Source organism: Hyaena hyaena, unplaced genomic scaffold (assembly GCF_003009895.1).
Source record: "Hyaena hyaena isolate Hyena2069 unplaced genomic scaffold, ASM300989v1 scaffold_529, whole genome shotgun sequence".
Classification (NCBI taxonomy): domain Eukaryota; kingdom Metazoa; phylum Chordata; class Mammalia; order Carnivora; family Hyaenidae; genus Hyaena; species Hyaena hyaena.
This window is the reverse complement of record NW_024081162.1, coordinates 515,915-531,978: the sequence shown is the minus strand read 5'-3', so window position 1 is coordinate 531,978 and position 16,064 is coordinate 515,915. Positions and strand designations below refer to the sequence as shown.

At 38.2% G+C, this 16,064-nt stretch overlaps 1 protein-coding gene across 1 annotated transcript in view; it reads left to right on the top strand.

The window, feature by feature from the left end:
* The window catches only part of ADGRV1 (adhesion G protein-coupled receptor V1), a 500,208-nt gene that overhangs the window by 179,691 nt on the left and 304,453 nt on the right, over nucleotides 1-16,064 (top strand). The window contains exons 79-80 of the mRNA XM_039255493.1: nucleotides 9,533-9,775; nucleotides 13,586-13,993. Coding sequence (XP_039111424.1) covers nucleotides 9,533-9,775; nucleotides 13,586-13,993 — 651 coding nt within the window. The remainder of the gene's footprint in view (nucleotides 1-9,532; nucleotides 9,776-13,585; nucleotides 13,994-16,064) is intronic.

Sequence of the window (16,064 nt, the reverse complement as noted above, 5' to 3'; positions counted from 1 at the left end):
TTGTGCAATTGTGAATGGGATCAGTTTCTTGATTTTTCTTTCTGTTGCTTCATTGTTGGTGTATAAAAATGCAACCGATTTCTGTACGTTGATTTTGTATCCTGCCACTTTGCTGAATTCATGGATAAGTTCTAGTAGGCTTATGGTGAAGTCTGTCAGGTTTTCTATGTAGAGTATCATGTCGTCTCTGAAAAGTGAAAGTTTGACTTCTTCTTTGCCAATTCTGATGCTTTTTATTTCCAGTTGTTGTCTGATGGGTGATGCTAGGACTTCCAGCACTATGTTCAACAACAGTGGTGAGAGTGGACATCCCTGACGTGTTCCTAATCTCAGGGGGAAAGCTCTCAGTTTTTCCGCATTGAGAATGATGTTAGCTGAGGGCTTCTCATAGATGGCTTTTATGATGTTTAAGTAAGTTCCTTCTATCACGACTTTCTCGAGGGTCTTTATTAAGAAGGGATGTTGTATTTTGTCAAATGCTTTTACTGCATCTGTTGACAGGATCATATGGTTTTCAGCTTCTCTTTTGTTGATGTTGATTTGCAAATATTGAACCAGCCCTGTAACCCAGGAATGAATCCCACTTGATCTTGGTGGATAATTCTTTTTATGTGCTGTTGGATTCGATTTGCAAGTATCTTGTTGAGGATTTTTGCATCCGTATTCATCAAGGATATTGGCCTATAGTTCTCTTTTTTTGCTGGGTTTCTGTCTGGGTTGGGAATCAAAGTGATGTTGGCTTCATAAAATGAGTCCAGAAGTTTTCCTTCCATTTCTATTTTTTGCAATAGCTTGAGAAGAATGGGTATTAATTCTGTTCTAAATGTCTGGTAGAATTCTCCAGGGAAGCTATCTGGCCCAGGGCTCTTATTTGTTGGGAGATTTTTGATCACTGATTCGATTGCCTCACTAGTTATGGGTCTGTTCAGATTCTCTATCTCTTCCTGTGTGAATTTTGGTAGTGAGTGTGTGTTTAGGAATTTGTCCATTTCTTCTAAGTTGTCCAGTTTGTTGGCATATAATTTTTCATAGTATTCCCTGATAATTGCTTGCATTTCTGAGGAGTTGGTTGTAATAAGTCCAATTCATTCATGATTTTGTCTATTTGAGTGCTCTCTCTTTTCTTTTTGAGAAGCCTGGCTAGAGGTTTGTCAGTTTTGTTTATTTTTTCAAAAAACTAACTCTTGGTTTCATTTATCTGTTCAACTGTTTCTTTGGTTTCTATATTGTTTATTTCTGTCCTGTGTTTTATTATTTCTCTTTTCTTACTGGGTTTGGGGTGCTCTTGTTGCTCTCCCTTTAGTTCCTCTAAGTATATTGTAAGATTTTACACCTGTGCTTTTTCTAATTTTTTGAAATTGGCCTGGAGTGCTGTGTACTTTCCTCTTAGGACTGCTTTGCCACATCCCATAGAGTTTGGATTGTTGTATTTTATTTTTCAATTGTTTCCATATATTTTTTAATTTCTTCTCTAATTTCCTGATGGGCTCATTCATTCTTTAGTAGGTTGTTCTTTAACCTCCATGTTTTTGGAGGTTTTCCAGACTTCTTCCTGTGATTGATTTAAAGTTTTTATAGCATTGTGATCTGAAAGTGTGCATGGTATGATCTCAATTCTTTTATATTTATTGAGGGCTGCTTTATGTCCCAGTATGTGATCTATCTTGGAGAATGTGCCATCCGCATTTGAGAAGAAAGTGAATTTCACGGCCTCAGGTTGTAGAGTTCTAAATATATCTGTCAGATCCATCTGGTCCAATGTGTCATTCAAGTCCATTGTTTCCTTAGTGATTTTCTGCCTAGTTGATCTATCCATTGCTGTAAGTGGAGTATTAAAGTCCCCTGCTATTAGCACATTCTTATCCATAAGATTGTTTCTGTTTGTGATTAATTGTTTTAGATATTTAGGTGCTCCCGTATTCGGTGCATAGACATTTATAATTGTTAGTTCTTCCTGATGGATAGACCCTGTAATTACTGTATAATGCCTTCTTCATCTCTTGTTATTGCCTTTAATTTTAAGTCCAGTTTGTCTGATATAAGTATAGCTCCTCCAGCTTTCTTTTGCCTTCCAGTAGCATGATATATATTTCTCCATCCCCTTACTTTCAGTCTGTAGATGTCCTCAGGTCTAAAATGAGTTTCTTATAGACAGCAAATAGATGGATTTTGTTTTTTTGTTTTTAAAATTTTTTTTTTAATGTTTTATTTATTTCTAGGAGAGAGAGAGAGAGCGTGAGCAGGGGAGGGTCAGAGAGAGAAAGAGTCACAGACTGAAACAGGCTCCAGGCTCTGAGCTGGCAGTCAGCACAGAGCCTGACGCGGGGCTCGAACCCACGAACCACGAGATCATGACCTGAGCGAAAGTCGGATGCTTTACCAACTAAGCCACTCGGGCACCTCTGGATTTTGTTTTTTTATCCATTCTGCTACCCTATGTCTTTTGATTGGAGCATTCAGCCCATTTACATCCAGTGTTATTATTGAAATATATGGGTGTAGAGTCATTGTGTCCTTTGTGGGATTCATGCTTGTGGTGGTGTCTCTTGTATCTTTCCTTCCTTGCAGCATTTCCCTCAGAGAGCCCCCCTCAGGATTTCTTATAGGGCTTGTTTAGTGGTGACAAATTGTTTCAATTTTTGTTTATTTGGAAAGACTTTTATTTCTCCTTCTATTCTGAATGACAAGCTTGCTGGATAGAGGATTCTTGGCTGTGTATTTTTTCTGTTCATCACATTGAAGATCTCCTGCCATTTCTATCTGGCCTGCCAAATTTCATTAGATAGGTCTGTCACCACTCTGATAGGGTTCCCTTTGTATGTTAGGGCCCTTTTCTCCCTAGCTGTTTTCAAAATTCTCTCTTTGTCCCTATATTTTGCCAGTTTCACTATGATATGTCATGCAGAAGATTGATTCAGATTACGTCTTAGGGGAGTTCTCTGTGCCTCTTGGATTTCAATGTCTGTTTCCTTCCCCAAATTGGGGAAGTTCTCTGCTATAATTTGCTCAAGGACTCCTTCAGCACCTTTTCCTCTCTCTTCCTCTTCTGGGATTCCTTTGATATGGATATTGTTCTGTTTGATTGTATCGCTGAGCTCTCGATCTCTTCTTTCATGTTCTTGAATCAGTTTCTCTCTTTCTCAGCTCCTCTTTTTCTATATATGTGTCTTCTGAATCACTTATTCTCCTTTCTGCCTCTTCAGTCTGTGTATTAGATGCCTCCTTATTATTATGTATCTCATTTATGGCATTTTTAAATTCATCATAACTATTTTTGAGCTCCATAGTCTTTGTAGCAATAGTTTCTCTGATGTCTTCCATGTTTTTTTCAAGCCCAGCGATTAATTTTATTACTGTTGTTCTAAATTCTTGTTCAGTTATGTTGCTTATATCTGTTTTGAGCAGTTCTTTAGCTGTCATTTCTTCCTGGAGATTCTTTGGAGGAGAGTTCTTCCGTTTCATCATTTTGGTTTGCTATCTCGTGTTAATTTTAAAAGCTTGTACACTCTGCCACTGTGGGTTCTCCTGTATTAAAGAGAGCTCTTTGATTGTCCAGGGCCTGTCCGTTCAGGAAGTGTTCTTTGAATGATGTTTCTTGCTTTCTCTTGTTGGGCTTTGGTTAAATTGTTTCCCTACTTGTAGCGGTATTTGGGACCGTCCATCATGTGTACTTTAGCTTGTTTCTTGAGGTAGCCCTGGAAAAAGAAAACCGTCAACCATACAGGGAACAAAGGTACACAAACACACAGACAAATCCAACAAACACGCAAACTGAAAGGGAAAAAGAAAAAGCAAAAAAAGAAGAGAACAAAAACCAAAGCAATACAAAAAAGAAAAAAAAAGAGGAAGGAGGGAAGACAAATAATAAAAATTAAAATTAATAACAAATTGAAAAAAGAAGAAAAGAAAAAAGAAAAACCCAAAAGACAAAGGACAGTCTGAAGGCATAAAACCAGAATTCTCAGCTACAAATAAAGAGCCAGGTATATGCAGTGTTGATGGAAGAGCATATGTAAAGGGAGAAATGACAGGGCAGGGAGGAAGTGAAATTGGAAGTGAAATGCCCAGGCAGAGAGACTAAGAGGCACTCAGAGAAACTATATAGTCTGATTACTCCAGAGAGAGAGAAAAAGGTAGTGGTGAAGGTGTAAAGTGTACGTCTAGAGAATGGATTAAATGTGACTGTTTAAGCCAACCAGTGACCAGAGTGCCCCGACCAGCAGAGTGGAGGGTTAGGAATGAGAAAAGGGAGTTTATATCTGAGTAGAAAGGATTATCTATCTAGGTTTAATCATGGCTGTGTATCTGTGTTGGTCTTGCCCCGGGCTCAGGTAAAACCAACAATAACGACATCAAAAACAGCTCTCTGTCAGAGATGGGCGGGGATGGGTGTGGTTTGGCGTAGGCAGGTCTCGCCTCCACTGTGTCCCCCTCCAGTGTGTCCTGCTGGCCACTCCCTGAGGCCCCGCCTTGGTGTTTGTGGCGAGAAAAAACGGCATCATCGCTCCAGTCTCTTCTCAACTCAGCATTGCAAATCACTTGTTTGGGTCCTATCTGCCTTGCTGAGGACGCAGCCAAGGTGGGCTGAGTTCTATGCCCTGCGTCCCGCCCCGTTTCCAGGTCCCAGTCCGAGGGCTTTGTTTATACTGCCCGAAACAGTCCTGCAGGTCACTGCTTCCCTGCTGCTAGGGGTCGCCTGGGGGGTGAGGGAAGTGTCGCAGCCTCAGATCTGCTGGGGGTCAAGCAGCGATACAACCTGGGACCTGAGGACTCCACGCCCCGCGTGGCATGCGTGCATGTGGGGAACATAGCAGCCTCAGGCCAGTGCATCCGCTCCTCTGCTGGAGATGGTGCTGGGAGCGCAGCAGAGCAGTTTTTCCTGGTGCCTTCTGGGACTGGGGGCACCTAATTCAAAGTTAGCACCCCAGCCAGAACTAAAAAACACTCTATTTCCAAGCTGAGGTTTTTCTCTTCTCCAGGACGGTTCTGTGAGCAATCTCAGCTTCTCTTTCCTTTCCCCTCGACTCGTACTTATGAGGTTCTTCCCAGTGTACTCTCTCTTTCTCTTCCCAAACTCCTCTGGCTCAGTGTCTTATGACTTTAGGCCTTCTCAGTTTGAGAGATGAGTGCAAGTGAAATGCATGGAGCTCCCTACTTCTCTGCCATTTTGCCGGTCCCAACCTCCCCACTGATTTTTTCTAATTTAATAGATCATTTTATCATATTTTACTTGTCTTGAGGAGTTTCATTAGCTGTTAAATAGATTTTATTGCACCAAAGTGTCAATATTCAAAACATTTGATGCCATTCTACTTGAAAACATGTAAGTCCTCTTCTAGGCCTTGTTCAAATAGTTTTGTGCTTTCAACCCTCACCACCCATATTTCCTAATTCTCCCTTAGAGACTAATCAAAATACCATTTCTTCCATGATACCTCCCCTGATATCTCCAGTTAGAATTCTTAAGTCTCTAAATTTACAAAGACTTTGTACCTTATTAATGGAGGTTACTGGTTATCTGTAGGGTTGAAGCATATGCATATTTTATCTTAACTGTTGGACTCTTATCTGCTTGAAAATTAGAACATGATTTTATTTGTTTCTGCAGCCCTCCCATCATCCTCCGTAAGTATGTGTTGTATACAGGAGTTAGTGACAATTCTATTGTGCATTTTATTTCAGGTAGGATTTTTGGTAAATTGCAATCTTGACTAGATCTCACTAGACTTAAAATTGTATCTCATATGCTGGTGTCAACCTTATAATTGTAAGAAAAATCTTTTGAGATCAAAGTCAATTCAATCCTATATTGCTATTTGGACAAATATCTTTATCCACCTTTTACTGTCTTGGTTCTTATAAAGTGAGACTGGTTAGTATTTAATAAAAAATGACTTTCACTGAGTAGAAACACTTTATTGGTGACAGCAGGCAGGTATTATAGATAGAGATCCTGAAAGACAGAGAATCCTATTTGAAGGGGGTCTCTTCCTGCAGGAGAGAGAGGGGAAAGAAAAGAGCCAAGCAGAGGTGGTCTTGGAGAAGCTGCAAGGAAGGGAGATGGTTGGGTAGAGTTGTAGGTTGGAGAAGAGAGTGCTTCCTCTGGGTTTGCCCTATTGGCAGGAGTTACCAAGGGAAGTCCTAAATACTAAAGATATTATAATTATGGATTAAGGAAATGTGGCGGACAGTGCCTAGGATGCTAGCCATCTGTATCCTTTTTCCTAATGAGGGAAATGCTACTAAAACCATATCTAAGTAGTTTCAGTTAGGTAAAAGAAAGAATTTGGTCTCACATCTTCTCTTTCTAATATAATACTCAAAACATAGAGCTAAGTTTTCCTCTGCATCCTGAGAAGCAGCTAATTTTCAAGGCATTTTCTTCTCATTGTCTTCCCAACTGTCAAAAAGTGAGGTACAAGTAAGAGTAATACACATTCCAGTTTCAGCAAGAGGAAATTTAAAAGGGCGAAGAAGGAAGAAGGTTATATGCTTAGAAGAATAAAAAAGTATTTTCCGGAATGTACGGTTAGCTTCCAATATGCATTTTAGCATCTGACATTATGTGACTAGAAGGAAACTTCTTCCTCATCCAGTTCAAATTCTTCTTTTTATGTATCATAAACTGATACCTAGAGATGTAAATGAGTCTGGTTCAGCAACCATGTTTTTCTGTAGTAAGCTTTGTGAGATTATTTGGAGGTCCCAGAAGACCTGAGAATCATCTCTTCATTTTTAAATAAAGAACAGGTTTCAAGGATACTGAACTTATTCAGGAAAATAGTGGTAAGAGTTTGGACTCTAATGATAGAAGACCTGGGTTCACATCTTAGCTCTTCCCCTAGTTAGCTCAGTGACATTAGACAAGTTGCTTAGCCTTCCTGAGCCTCCCGTGTTTGATGGGGTTAGTCATAGCATTATTAGATTCAATGTGATAGTGAATGAGAGAGGTTCCTTGCACAGTTCTTGGAAGGAGTTGGTCCTTCATAAGAAAGGGTTTTATTACCATTGTTCAGAGTGGATGGGGATGGAGCCTGAGGCAACTCAGTGACTTGAAAAGTAGCTACATCAACACCAGTTATTATAACTTCACAAACATAACACCGTGGAATGACATCACTGATTGATGGTGGTTTCTCCTAAATTCATACCAGTCCCCCGACCCTCAGCATAATGTTTTTCTACTCTGTCATATCCGTATTTATCATTTCTACAGTTATTCAGTACTACTTTCATTATGAAGTTACGAAGAATTTAAGTAACTTTCCCTAGTAAGTTATTTGCCCAAGATCATGTCATTTAAATTCCAGACCATTTCCCCTTCCCCTGCTCCTTTACTTAATGGTTCTATATTAGCAAAATGTGTAAAGGTGATAATTAACTTAGGAGGCATGCTTTTAACCTACAAAATCTGTTTAAGGTAGACAGATTGTATAAACATTTGTTGCAGATATTTTAAAAAATAGTTAAGTAAGATATCATTTTATTATTACTCTGCCTCTGAGCAGATCTGGGCCCATGAGAAATAATTATATAGTAATTGAGCAAAAGCTTACCCTGGAATGCTTCTGACCTGATGAGGAAAGCAACCTTTGGCTTGTGAGGTTCTTGTGAGGTCTCCATGTCATGTACAAGTCTAGAGAGGTCCAGATACGATCTGAGAATTTTGGTTTCCACATATAATTCAGGCAGATTGTTTGAGTATTTTGTTATAAAACTCGAAGATTCATTTTGTCTCTGGTCTAACTATGTGTTGGCATACTGTTCATTTTAGATCGTTCTTTACTTAGATTATAACATATTCTTTTGACTCTGAGTGGTTATATGTTCTAATCATCATCACAAAGCAAAGAAATATTTCACTGGAAAATAAAGACAAGAGTCTGTGTTGGAATGTAATATGCTGACATCCTGAGTTAAATGAAATTATTGTGAATTCAAGCTCACTTGGCCATTAGGGAATAATAATTCCTGAATATAGTTACCCATACTTTTCTAGTGTTTTAGTTTATTGTATTTGCAAATTTAGTTTCTCAAAGGTAGGAAGAGTACTGTTCTTTCCATATTTCAATACCACTGACAGTTGATCAGGAAAAGTAAAAGAATGATATATGCCATGGGAGGCTAAATCTATTTCTTCAGATAATAAAATGAGATTAAGTTCGTTTACTGTGTGACTAAGATTTGACTTACTCTTGGTTGCTATTAAAGTTCATTTTATTGCTTCATGACATAATGATTCTCATTAAAATGATCACAAAACAAATGATGAAAAAAGCCCCTGATAGGTAAAAATAATGAATTGTGTCAAATTAGACAATCGCACATTTAGTTGTGAAAGGTATTGGCATAGCTTTATTGAGTTATGCCGGGTACTGCTAAGATTTTTAGATTACTGTGGAAGAGTGAATATGTAAAAAAACAGGTGAGTGACAGTACGTTACAAAATGAATTCAGGCTTTAGAGAAGAAGTTTTTTGAGATTGTTAAGAACTGAGATGAAACATGACATACTATACCCAGCAGACTAAATTTAGACTAAATTTAGATTTACTTGATACTGAATTTGGGAACATTTTGAAAAATACATAAAATTACAGAATTGACTATTGTCAATATTTGGTCATATTTCTGTATAACCTTTTAAAAATGAAACCTTACAAAGTTGAAGCTTTCTATTTCCTTTATGCCCAGCATGATTCTCCACCTCCATGCCCTGCCCAACCCAACCCCTCTACCTGAGCCAACTACTGTGATACTTTGGGGATTTTTTTATTTGATATGCAAGACTTTGTCATTTATTATTTTTTTAGTTTTTTTTGAGTATTATTGACACACAATGTCACATTTATTTCAGATATACAACATACTGATTCAGCATCTTTATACATGATGCTGTGCTCACAAGTGTAGCTACCATCTGTCACCACACAATATCACCACAGTACCATTGACTGTATTCCCTATGCAGTGCCTTTTATTCCCATTCATTCCATAACTAGGAGCCTCTTTTCTTTTCTTTCTTTTCTTTTTTTTTCTTTTCAAATCCTTACGTAAATGCATATCCTTTAACATTTTGCAGTAAGTTTTATCTAATTTAAATTTTAGATTTATTGTATCATGCTGTATATATCATTATGTAACTTTATTTTTTTTACACATTAGCATGTTTTCAGATCCATTCATGTTGAAAAGTATTGAAATGGTTCATTCCTTTTAACTCCTAAATAGCATGTCATTGTATTTGTTTTATTTATCCTCTTGCTTACTGAAGTACACATAGGTTGTCTCCTGAGACTGATGTCCTAGGAAGAAGCTCACCCAGGAGAGCAAAGGTGTTCCTTAAAGAAAAACTGAAAACATAAACCCCATTATAATCTAACATAAGAATTTGATCCCGTGATTCTACTGACCGTATCTCCAGATATGTTTATTTTTATAAGTATGCATATAAATACAATTTCTGAACATTATGATTATCTGAAAATAGAAACATATTAGTAATCATCCTTTTTTCTTTTTTTAATTGTCAGATGCCTCAAGTTGAAATGCCTTTTTTTGTGGAATTGTATGAAGTAAGTGCCGGGGCAGCAATAAACAATAGCGCCAGATTTGCACAAATTAAATTCTTACGGAGTGACGAACCTCAGAGCCTTGTGTATTTTTCTGTGGGTTCTCGACTGCCAGTGGCTCATAAGAAGGCCACTTTCATCAGCTTGCAAGTGGCCAGAGATTCTGGGACAGGACTCAGGATGTCTGTTAACTTCAGTACCCAGGTGAGCATGGAATGTATATTAACCCGCATGAAGAGTTTCATTTTTACTTGTAACATGTGTCATGAAAAAGAATAATTGGTTCGTTATTTTCTCATGGTACCATCCTAATTCACACTATATTTATTACATTAAGCTTTGTCCATGAAATAGTTCGGCTTCACTTAGGCCACATTTTAAAGTGATAGTCTTTAATGGTTTGTTTGTTTTTTTAAAGGTGACAATACAATGCAAAATGTCTTACATAAATCTATTCTATAAAGTCTCTAGAGAGTTAAAACTTTTTCAGAATGTAACTGAGAAAGACCAGACACAACAAGTAAGAGTTCTTTGTTATGTTCTATATCTGAACTGGTTGAAAATTTACTTCTCCGAAACTTCACACTCTAATTGATCTTTAGGTTTCTTTAAAGCCATGAGTTCATGAGGTATCTCACGGCCATTTTCCACAGCCCTCTTACTGGGGAGAAGGGAGAGAGTAGGTGGGTACCAGGGACCCAGAAGCAATGCTGTGACTCTAAGTGACCAGACCCTGGGATTGGTCCAGACAGAACCACACACCTTTCTGGCATTATTCTTTAAACTTTGTTTTAGTAGCAAAACACTAATACATTAAAACAAAAGTGTGTATCACTCTGCTTCTGAAGCACAGTTGTGGGGATTAGAGTTTGCCCACCTCGACCCTCCTTTTTTTCCCCCCTTGACTCATCGAACTTGAAGAAATCCACAGTTTGAAAACTATCATTTTGCTTAATGCTGCCATTTCCCTTGTTTCAAGATTTCGAACCTGGCGACACTTTAGGCTTCAAGGTTTCAAAAGTGGTTGCTGTCATTGTTTTTACAAAGTGCTACATAGTATGTACTTGGGTGGATCATTGTTGGGTGGCTCAAACATGTAGAACATTCTGTGCATAAAGTACAATTGATGTGCAGCCAGTCTCTGTAGCCATCACATGGGTCAGCGATGAGAGATTAGAACCAGAACTGTGGGTAGTGACCTGTCTGGAAGCCTGCTAGGTAGAAAAGTTTACCTTTATGACAGACTCCATAGCTTGGCGCACAAGAAGACAAAACTATCATGGGAAACTCTGGAAATAAACTCCATTCCGTGGGGCATCTTTGTGGCTCAGTCAGTTAAGCATCTGACTCTTGGTTTCAGCTCGGGTCATGATTTCATGGTTTGTAAGTTCGAGCCCTGCATTGGGCTCCACATTGACAACGTGGAGCGTGCTTGGAATTTTCTCTCTGTGTCTCTCTCTCAAAAAAATAAGTAATAAAATAAATATTTTTTTAAAAAAGAAAGGGAGAAACTTCATTCTAAATAGCCTTGAAGTGATATGGACACAAAGTGAGATATTTTGATTCATGGTGAGGAGATTTTAGTATTTTTTTCTTTTGAGCATTTAAGTAAGATATGAAGAGGAATGGGAAAAAGTGTATGTTTTATTCTCTTCTCCATTGAGGCAGATACCATCATATGCTGACTACTTTGTAGAGTAGAAGAGGGACTGGAGATGAAGCACAGATCCTAAAGAGATTTGAGCCACATTTAAAACAGTTCATGTGCTCAAATGACAGTGAGGTTGAAGTTGCTCAAGCAAGAATCTGAATGCCAGTATCTCCATCACATTCACCTGTATTCTTTCTAGATTTGCCATAAATGATTCCTTGAAAAACACATGCTGTCACAAGTATGTAACTCATAGCATTTTCATGACCACTCTGAAAATCAACATGAAGGATCCCTGTGATGATGAAAATGTTCTGTATGTTGGCTATATCCATGTCAATATGCTGGACATGATATATTGCAGTTATATAAGATGTTACCAATGAGTGATATGGAATAAAGGGTGCAGGAGATCACTCTTATAACTGCATGTGAAACTACAGTTATCTGAAAATTAAAAAAAAAATGTAATTAAAAAATGGAAAGTAAAGTCTCACCTTTCTGGTATTTTATTTTCCTGTTCTTTCATTGCCACTGCATTTTTTCTCTCTGAATGCTGGGCATGTTACTGGAAGGCAAAGATATAAAATTCTATTTTCTAGGAGCTGGCAAGGATGAGAAAATAATTATGGACTAAGTTACTATACTGTTACAAAGATAACAATTTTCGTTTTGCTTTAAATAGATTATAATAATATAGTTAAATAGTAGCTGTAACATGCATACCTTTGGTGGGTCAGCATTCTCAGTATATAAATACTATAGTCTTAACATAAGCTCCTTTATATGTATGTATTTGTGACATAAATTTAAGGAATATAAGGATGTGAGACCATGAAAATATCACCGATTACAGTTATTTTTAAATTGGCCTACAGCTGTGTTTTGCATGAAGTAATGCAGAAATGTCCTCTATCTCTTCTCCCAGTGTTCATGCCCATCCTCTGCTCTAGCCTATGCACAAGAGCCAGCATACTCATGAAAATAGGAAATAAAATGTGTCATTGTTCTGCTAGAATCCTCCAGTGTCTTCCTGCCATTCTCTGTGTAATGGATGTACATGGTCTGACCCTGCCCACCTGTCTGATGTCAGCTTCTTCTACTTCCATCCTTCTGATCACACTGGCCTCCTGGTTCTTCCGCTAACATTTTAAGAAGGTTCCCATCTCGGGACTTGGGCAGTTGCTATTCCTTCTGCCTAGAAAATTTCCCCCCAGATCCTATATGGCTCGTTTCCTTATGCCACTAAGGTCTCTGCTCACATTTCACATCAGGAGCTTCAATGACCAGCCTTATTTAAAATGGTATCCTTACATCACCCTGTATCTACTTGGCTAGTCTTATTTTTCTTCAAAAAAAAATTATCTTCATGTAAAATTATATTGTTAGTTCTCTAACTTTTGTACTCCCTATATCTTCTGCTAGAATAGGTTCATGAATACAGGTATTCTGTGTTCACATCTGCATCCATAGTATTCCAGCATGTACTAACTAGGGTTTAATATTTGTTGGCTCAGTTGTGAATAATTATACAATACTTTTGTTCTTTCTTGACTAAGTCCCCAGGCTGCACTTAAAAAAAAAAACAAAACTTTTAATAACCATAATTTGAAGAAATTCAGAGGTACATGTGGCCAGGACCTTATTCTTTAGGACATTTTCATATCTCTGGTGTAACCAACAGTAGACCAGTATTTTCTGCCTCCTTCTTTCCCTCTTCCTTCTTTGTACTCCTCCAAACTTCATCTTCCAGATTTTTTTAAGTGAGGTAGAAAATGTAAATATTCCCTCATTTCCTCCATACTTTTATTATGCAGCATGTGTTACTTAAAGCACAGGTTTCAGGGGTGCCTGGGTTGCTCAGTCAGTGAAGTGTATGACTTTGGCTCAGGTAATGATCTTGCTGTTCATGAGTTCAACCCCCTTATGTGTCTCTGTGCTGACAGCTCAGAGCCTGGAGCCTGCTTTGGATTCTGTGATGCCCTCTCTCTCTGCCTCTCTTGTACTGATTCTCTGTCTTTTAAAAAATAAACAAATGTTAAAAAAATAAAAATAAAAAATAAACCAGTTTTCAGTGTGTTTACAATTGCAGAAGTTCCACGAGGCGATAGTGGCTTCTCTTTTCTACTTCTCTTCCTTGAGCTGTTCTACGGCATCTGTCTTTCCTAATCTCATCACTGTTATGTGTATTTATCTCTCTAATTTATCTTAGGAGATTAGAACAAATGTAAAAACCCATGCTTTAGTATTAACGTTGTTATGGCCCATCAGTTTAAGAGAAATAAGGTTTGTTTAAGAAGTAAGAGTTTGTTGAGGACAAGAGGTGCTACAATTTCACTTCTGCGGTGTTGTTTAATTTCCAGGAGTTGAGGAGTGCTGAAAAAATTGGCCGTACTCTCATTTCTCCAGCTCTTTCAGGGAAGGATTTTGTGAGAACTGAAGGCACTTTGGTCTTTGAACCTGGCCAGAGGAACACCATATTGGATGTCATCCTAACACCAGACACAGGGTCTTTAAATCCTTTTCCTAAACGCTTCCAGATTGTGCTTTTTGACCCAAAAGGTAGGGCCAGAATTGATAAAGTATATGGGACTGCTAACATCACTCTTGTCTCTGATGCGGATTCGCAGTCCTTTTGGGGACTTGCCGATCAGTTACAGCAGCCCCTGGATGGTGACATTCTTAACAGAGTACTCCACAGCATCAGCATGAAAGTGGCCATGGAGAACACAGATGAACAGCTCAGTGCCGTGATGCACTTAACAGACAAGGTAAGATGTCCTTGCAAACATTAGCAAACATTAGCTGGATTAGTAAAGTTTCATTTAAAAAAAATAAAGAAAAACAGTTAATAATGTCAGTTATAAAATTTGCTAGGGTTAAATTTCTGAACATAAGAATGGAATTCATCATATCAGACACTGTACTTTTACTGATGTCTGTCTGGAAAGTTCAGTCTTAAGCCTGGAGTATAATCAGTAATCTACTGTAGTGGCAAGGACAGCCGATTGTCTGAAAGGGGGCACCAGATGTCAGAAGCTAATCTCCAGACTGGACAAATGTCTTGTGAGATTTCATCTCAGTTTTCTGAGTCCATAGAAAGGAGTTGGACTAGACATGGAACAGGAGCTGTTGTTCTCTGCATATTTTCTGTTCCTCCTGGGCAGTAAACAGGGCACCTTCTCTCAGAGAAGGAGAAATAAGGAATGACCAGATGATTTCAGGCATTCAAACTGATGCAGACTTAGATCAACTGGGCCTTATTTTTAACCCATTTATTTATTTACCATAATGCAAATAATGAAATTAAGTGGAAATGCAAGATCCTAAAAATGTAAATGATAGATGAAATCTGAAAGGAATTATGATTAAAGGAAAAGACTCTATGGAGACTTATTTGGAACTTTCTTAATCAAGATATTTCTTATCAGTATGTTTACATACAAGTATGAAAATTTTTGAATGCATACCTATGAATTTATAAATGCTGTATTTTTACATGGTGAGGTGACGCTTTAAATATTTAAAATGTTGGTTGGATGGAACTTGAGGGTGTTATGCTGAGCGAGATAAGTCAGGCAGAGAAGGACAGATACCATATGTTTGCACGTACAGGAGGATTAGGAGGAACTTAATGGAGGACCATGGGGGAGAAGAAGGGGAAAAATAGTTGGGGAGAGGGAGAGAGGCAAACCATGAGAGACTCTTGAATGTGGAGAACAAACTGAGGGTGGATGGGGGTGGGAGAGAGGGGAAGGGGGGTGATGGGCATGGAGGAGGGCATGTGTTGGGATGAGCACTGGGTGTTATATGGAAACCAACTTGACAATTAAACTATTTAAGAAAAAAAAATATTTAAAACATTGGGGTGCCTGGGTGGCTCAGTCGGTTAAATGTCCAACTTTGGCTCAGGTCATGATCTCATGGTTCATGGGTTCGAGCCCCACGTTGGGCTCTTTGCTGATGACTAGCTCAGAGCCTAGAGCCTGTCTTTGGAGTCTGTGTCTCCCTCTCTCTCTGATCCTCCCCTGCTCACGCTGTCTCTCTCTCTCAAAAATAAATAAAACATTTAAAAAATTTTTTAAAAATTAAAATAATATTTAAAATGCTAACAGTGGGGTTTTAGATTATCATTCCTGTTTTACTTTTCATGTTGTCTCTTAAAATATGATGTCTGAGGAGTAGAAAAGAAAATTATAAAGCACACAGGCAAGAAGAGGGAGTCTTGCCAACTAGCTCGTAAAGCAAAGAGAATTGACTGCAATTTCATGCAGAGAAAGTTCTAGAGATAAGAATTCACTATGGGATGGGGTTCCTGGGTATCTCTGTCAGGTGAGCATCTGACTCTTGATTTCTGCACACGTTGTCATCTCATGGTTCATAGGATCAAACCCTGCATCAGGCTCTGTGCTGACAGCATAGAATCTGCTTGGGATTCTCTGTCCCTCTCTCTGCCCCTTCTCCACTCGTAGGCACTCCCTCTCTCTCAAAATAAATAAATAAACTTAAAAAAATTCACTGTGGGAAATATTGTTACTTAAACTTTCTAATAATGAAATGGCATAGGCCAATAAAAAGTTGATTTTGGCCAAGAAGAGGGAAAGAATGCACAGTAGCTACATTTTAGAAAAGAGAACCTTGTTTCATATGCTTTAGAGAAGATAAGGACATTCCATTCTTTTTTTCCACAATAAGTTACAGAAGAGAAGTGTATATTATTGGTGTAGAATCAACATTTCTTTAACTAGCATTGATTAGAGGTACATTGTTTGCTTTTCATTGTATTCTGTGACAAATAAAACTGAATTATGAAAGAAACTCATGAAGAAATATCATTAACTT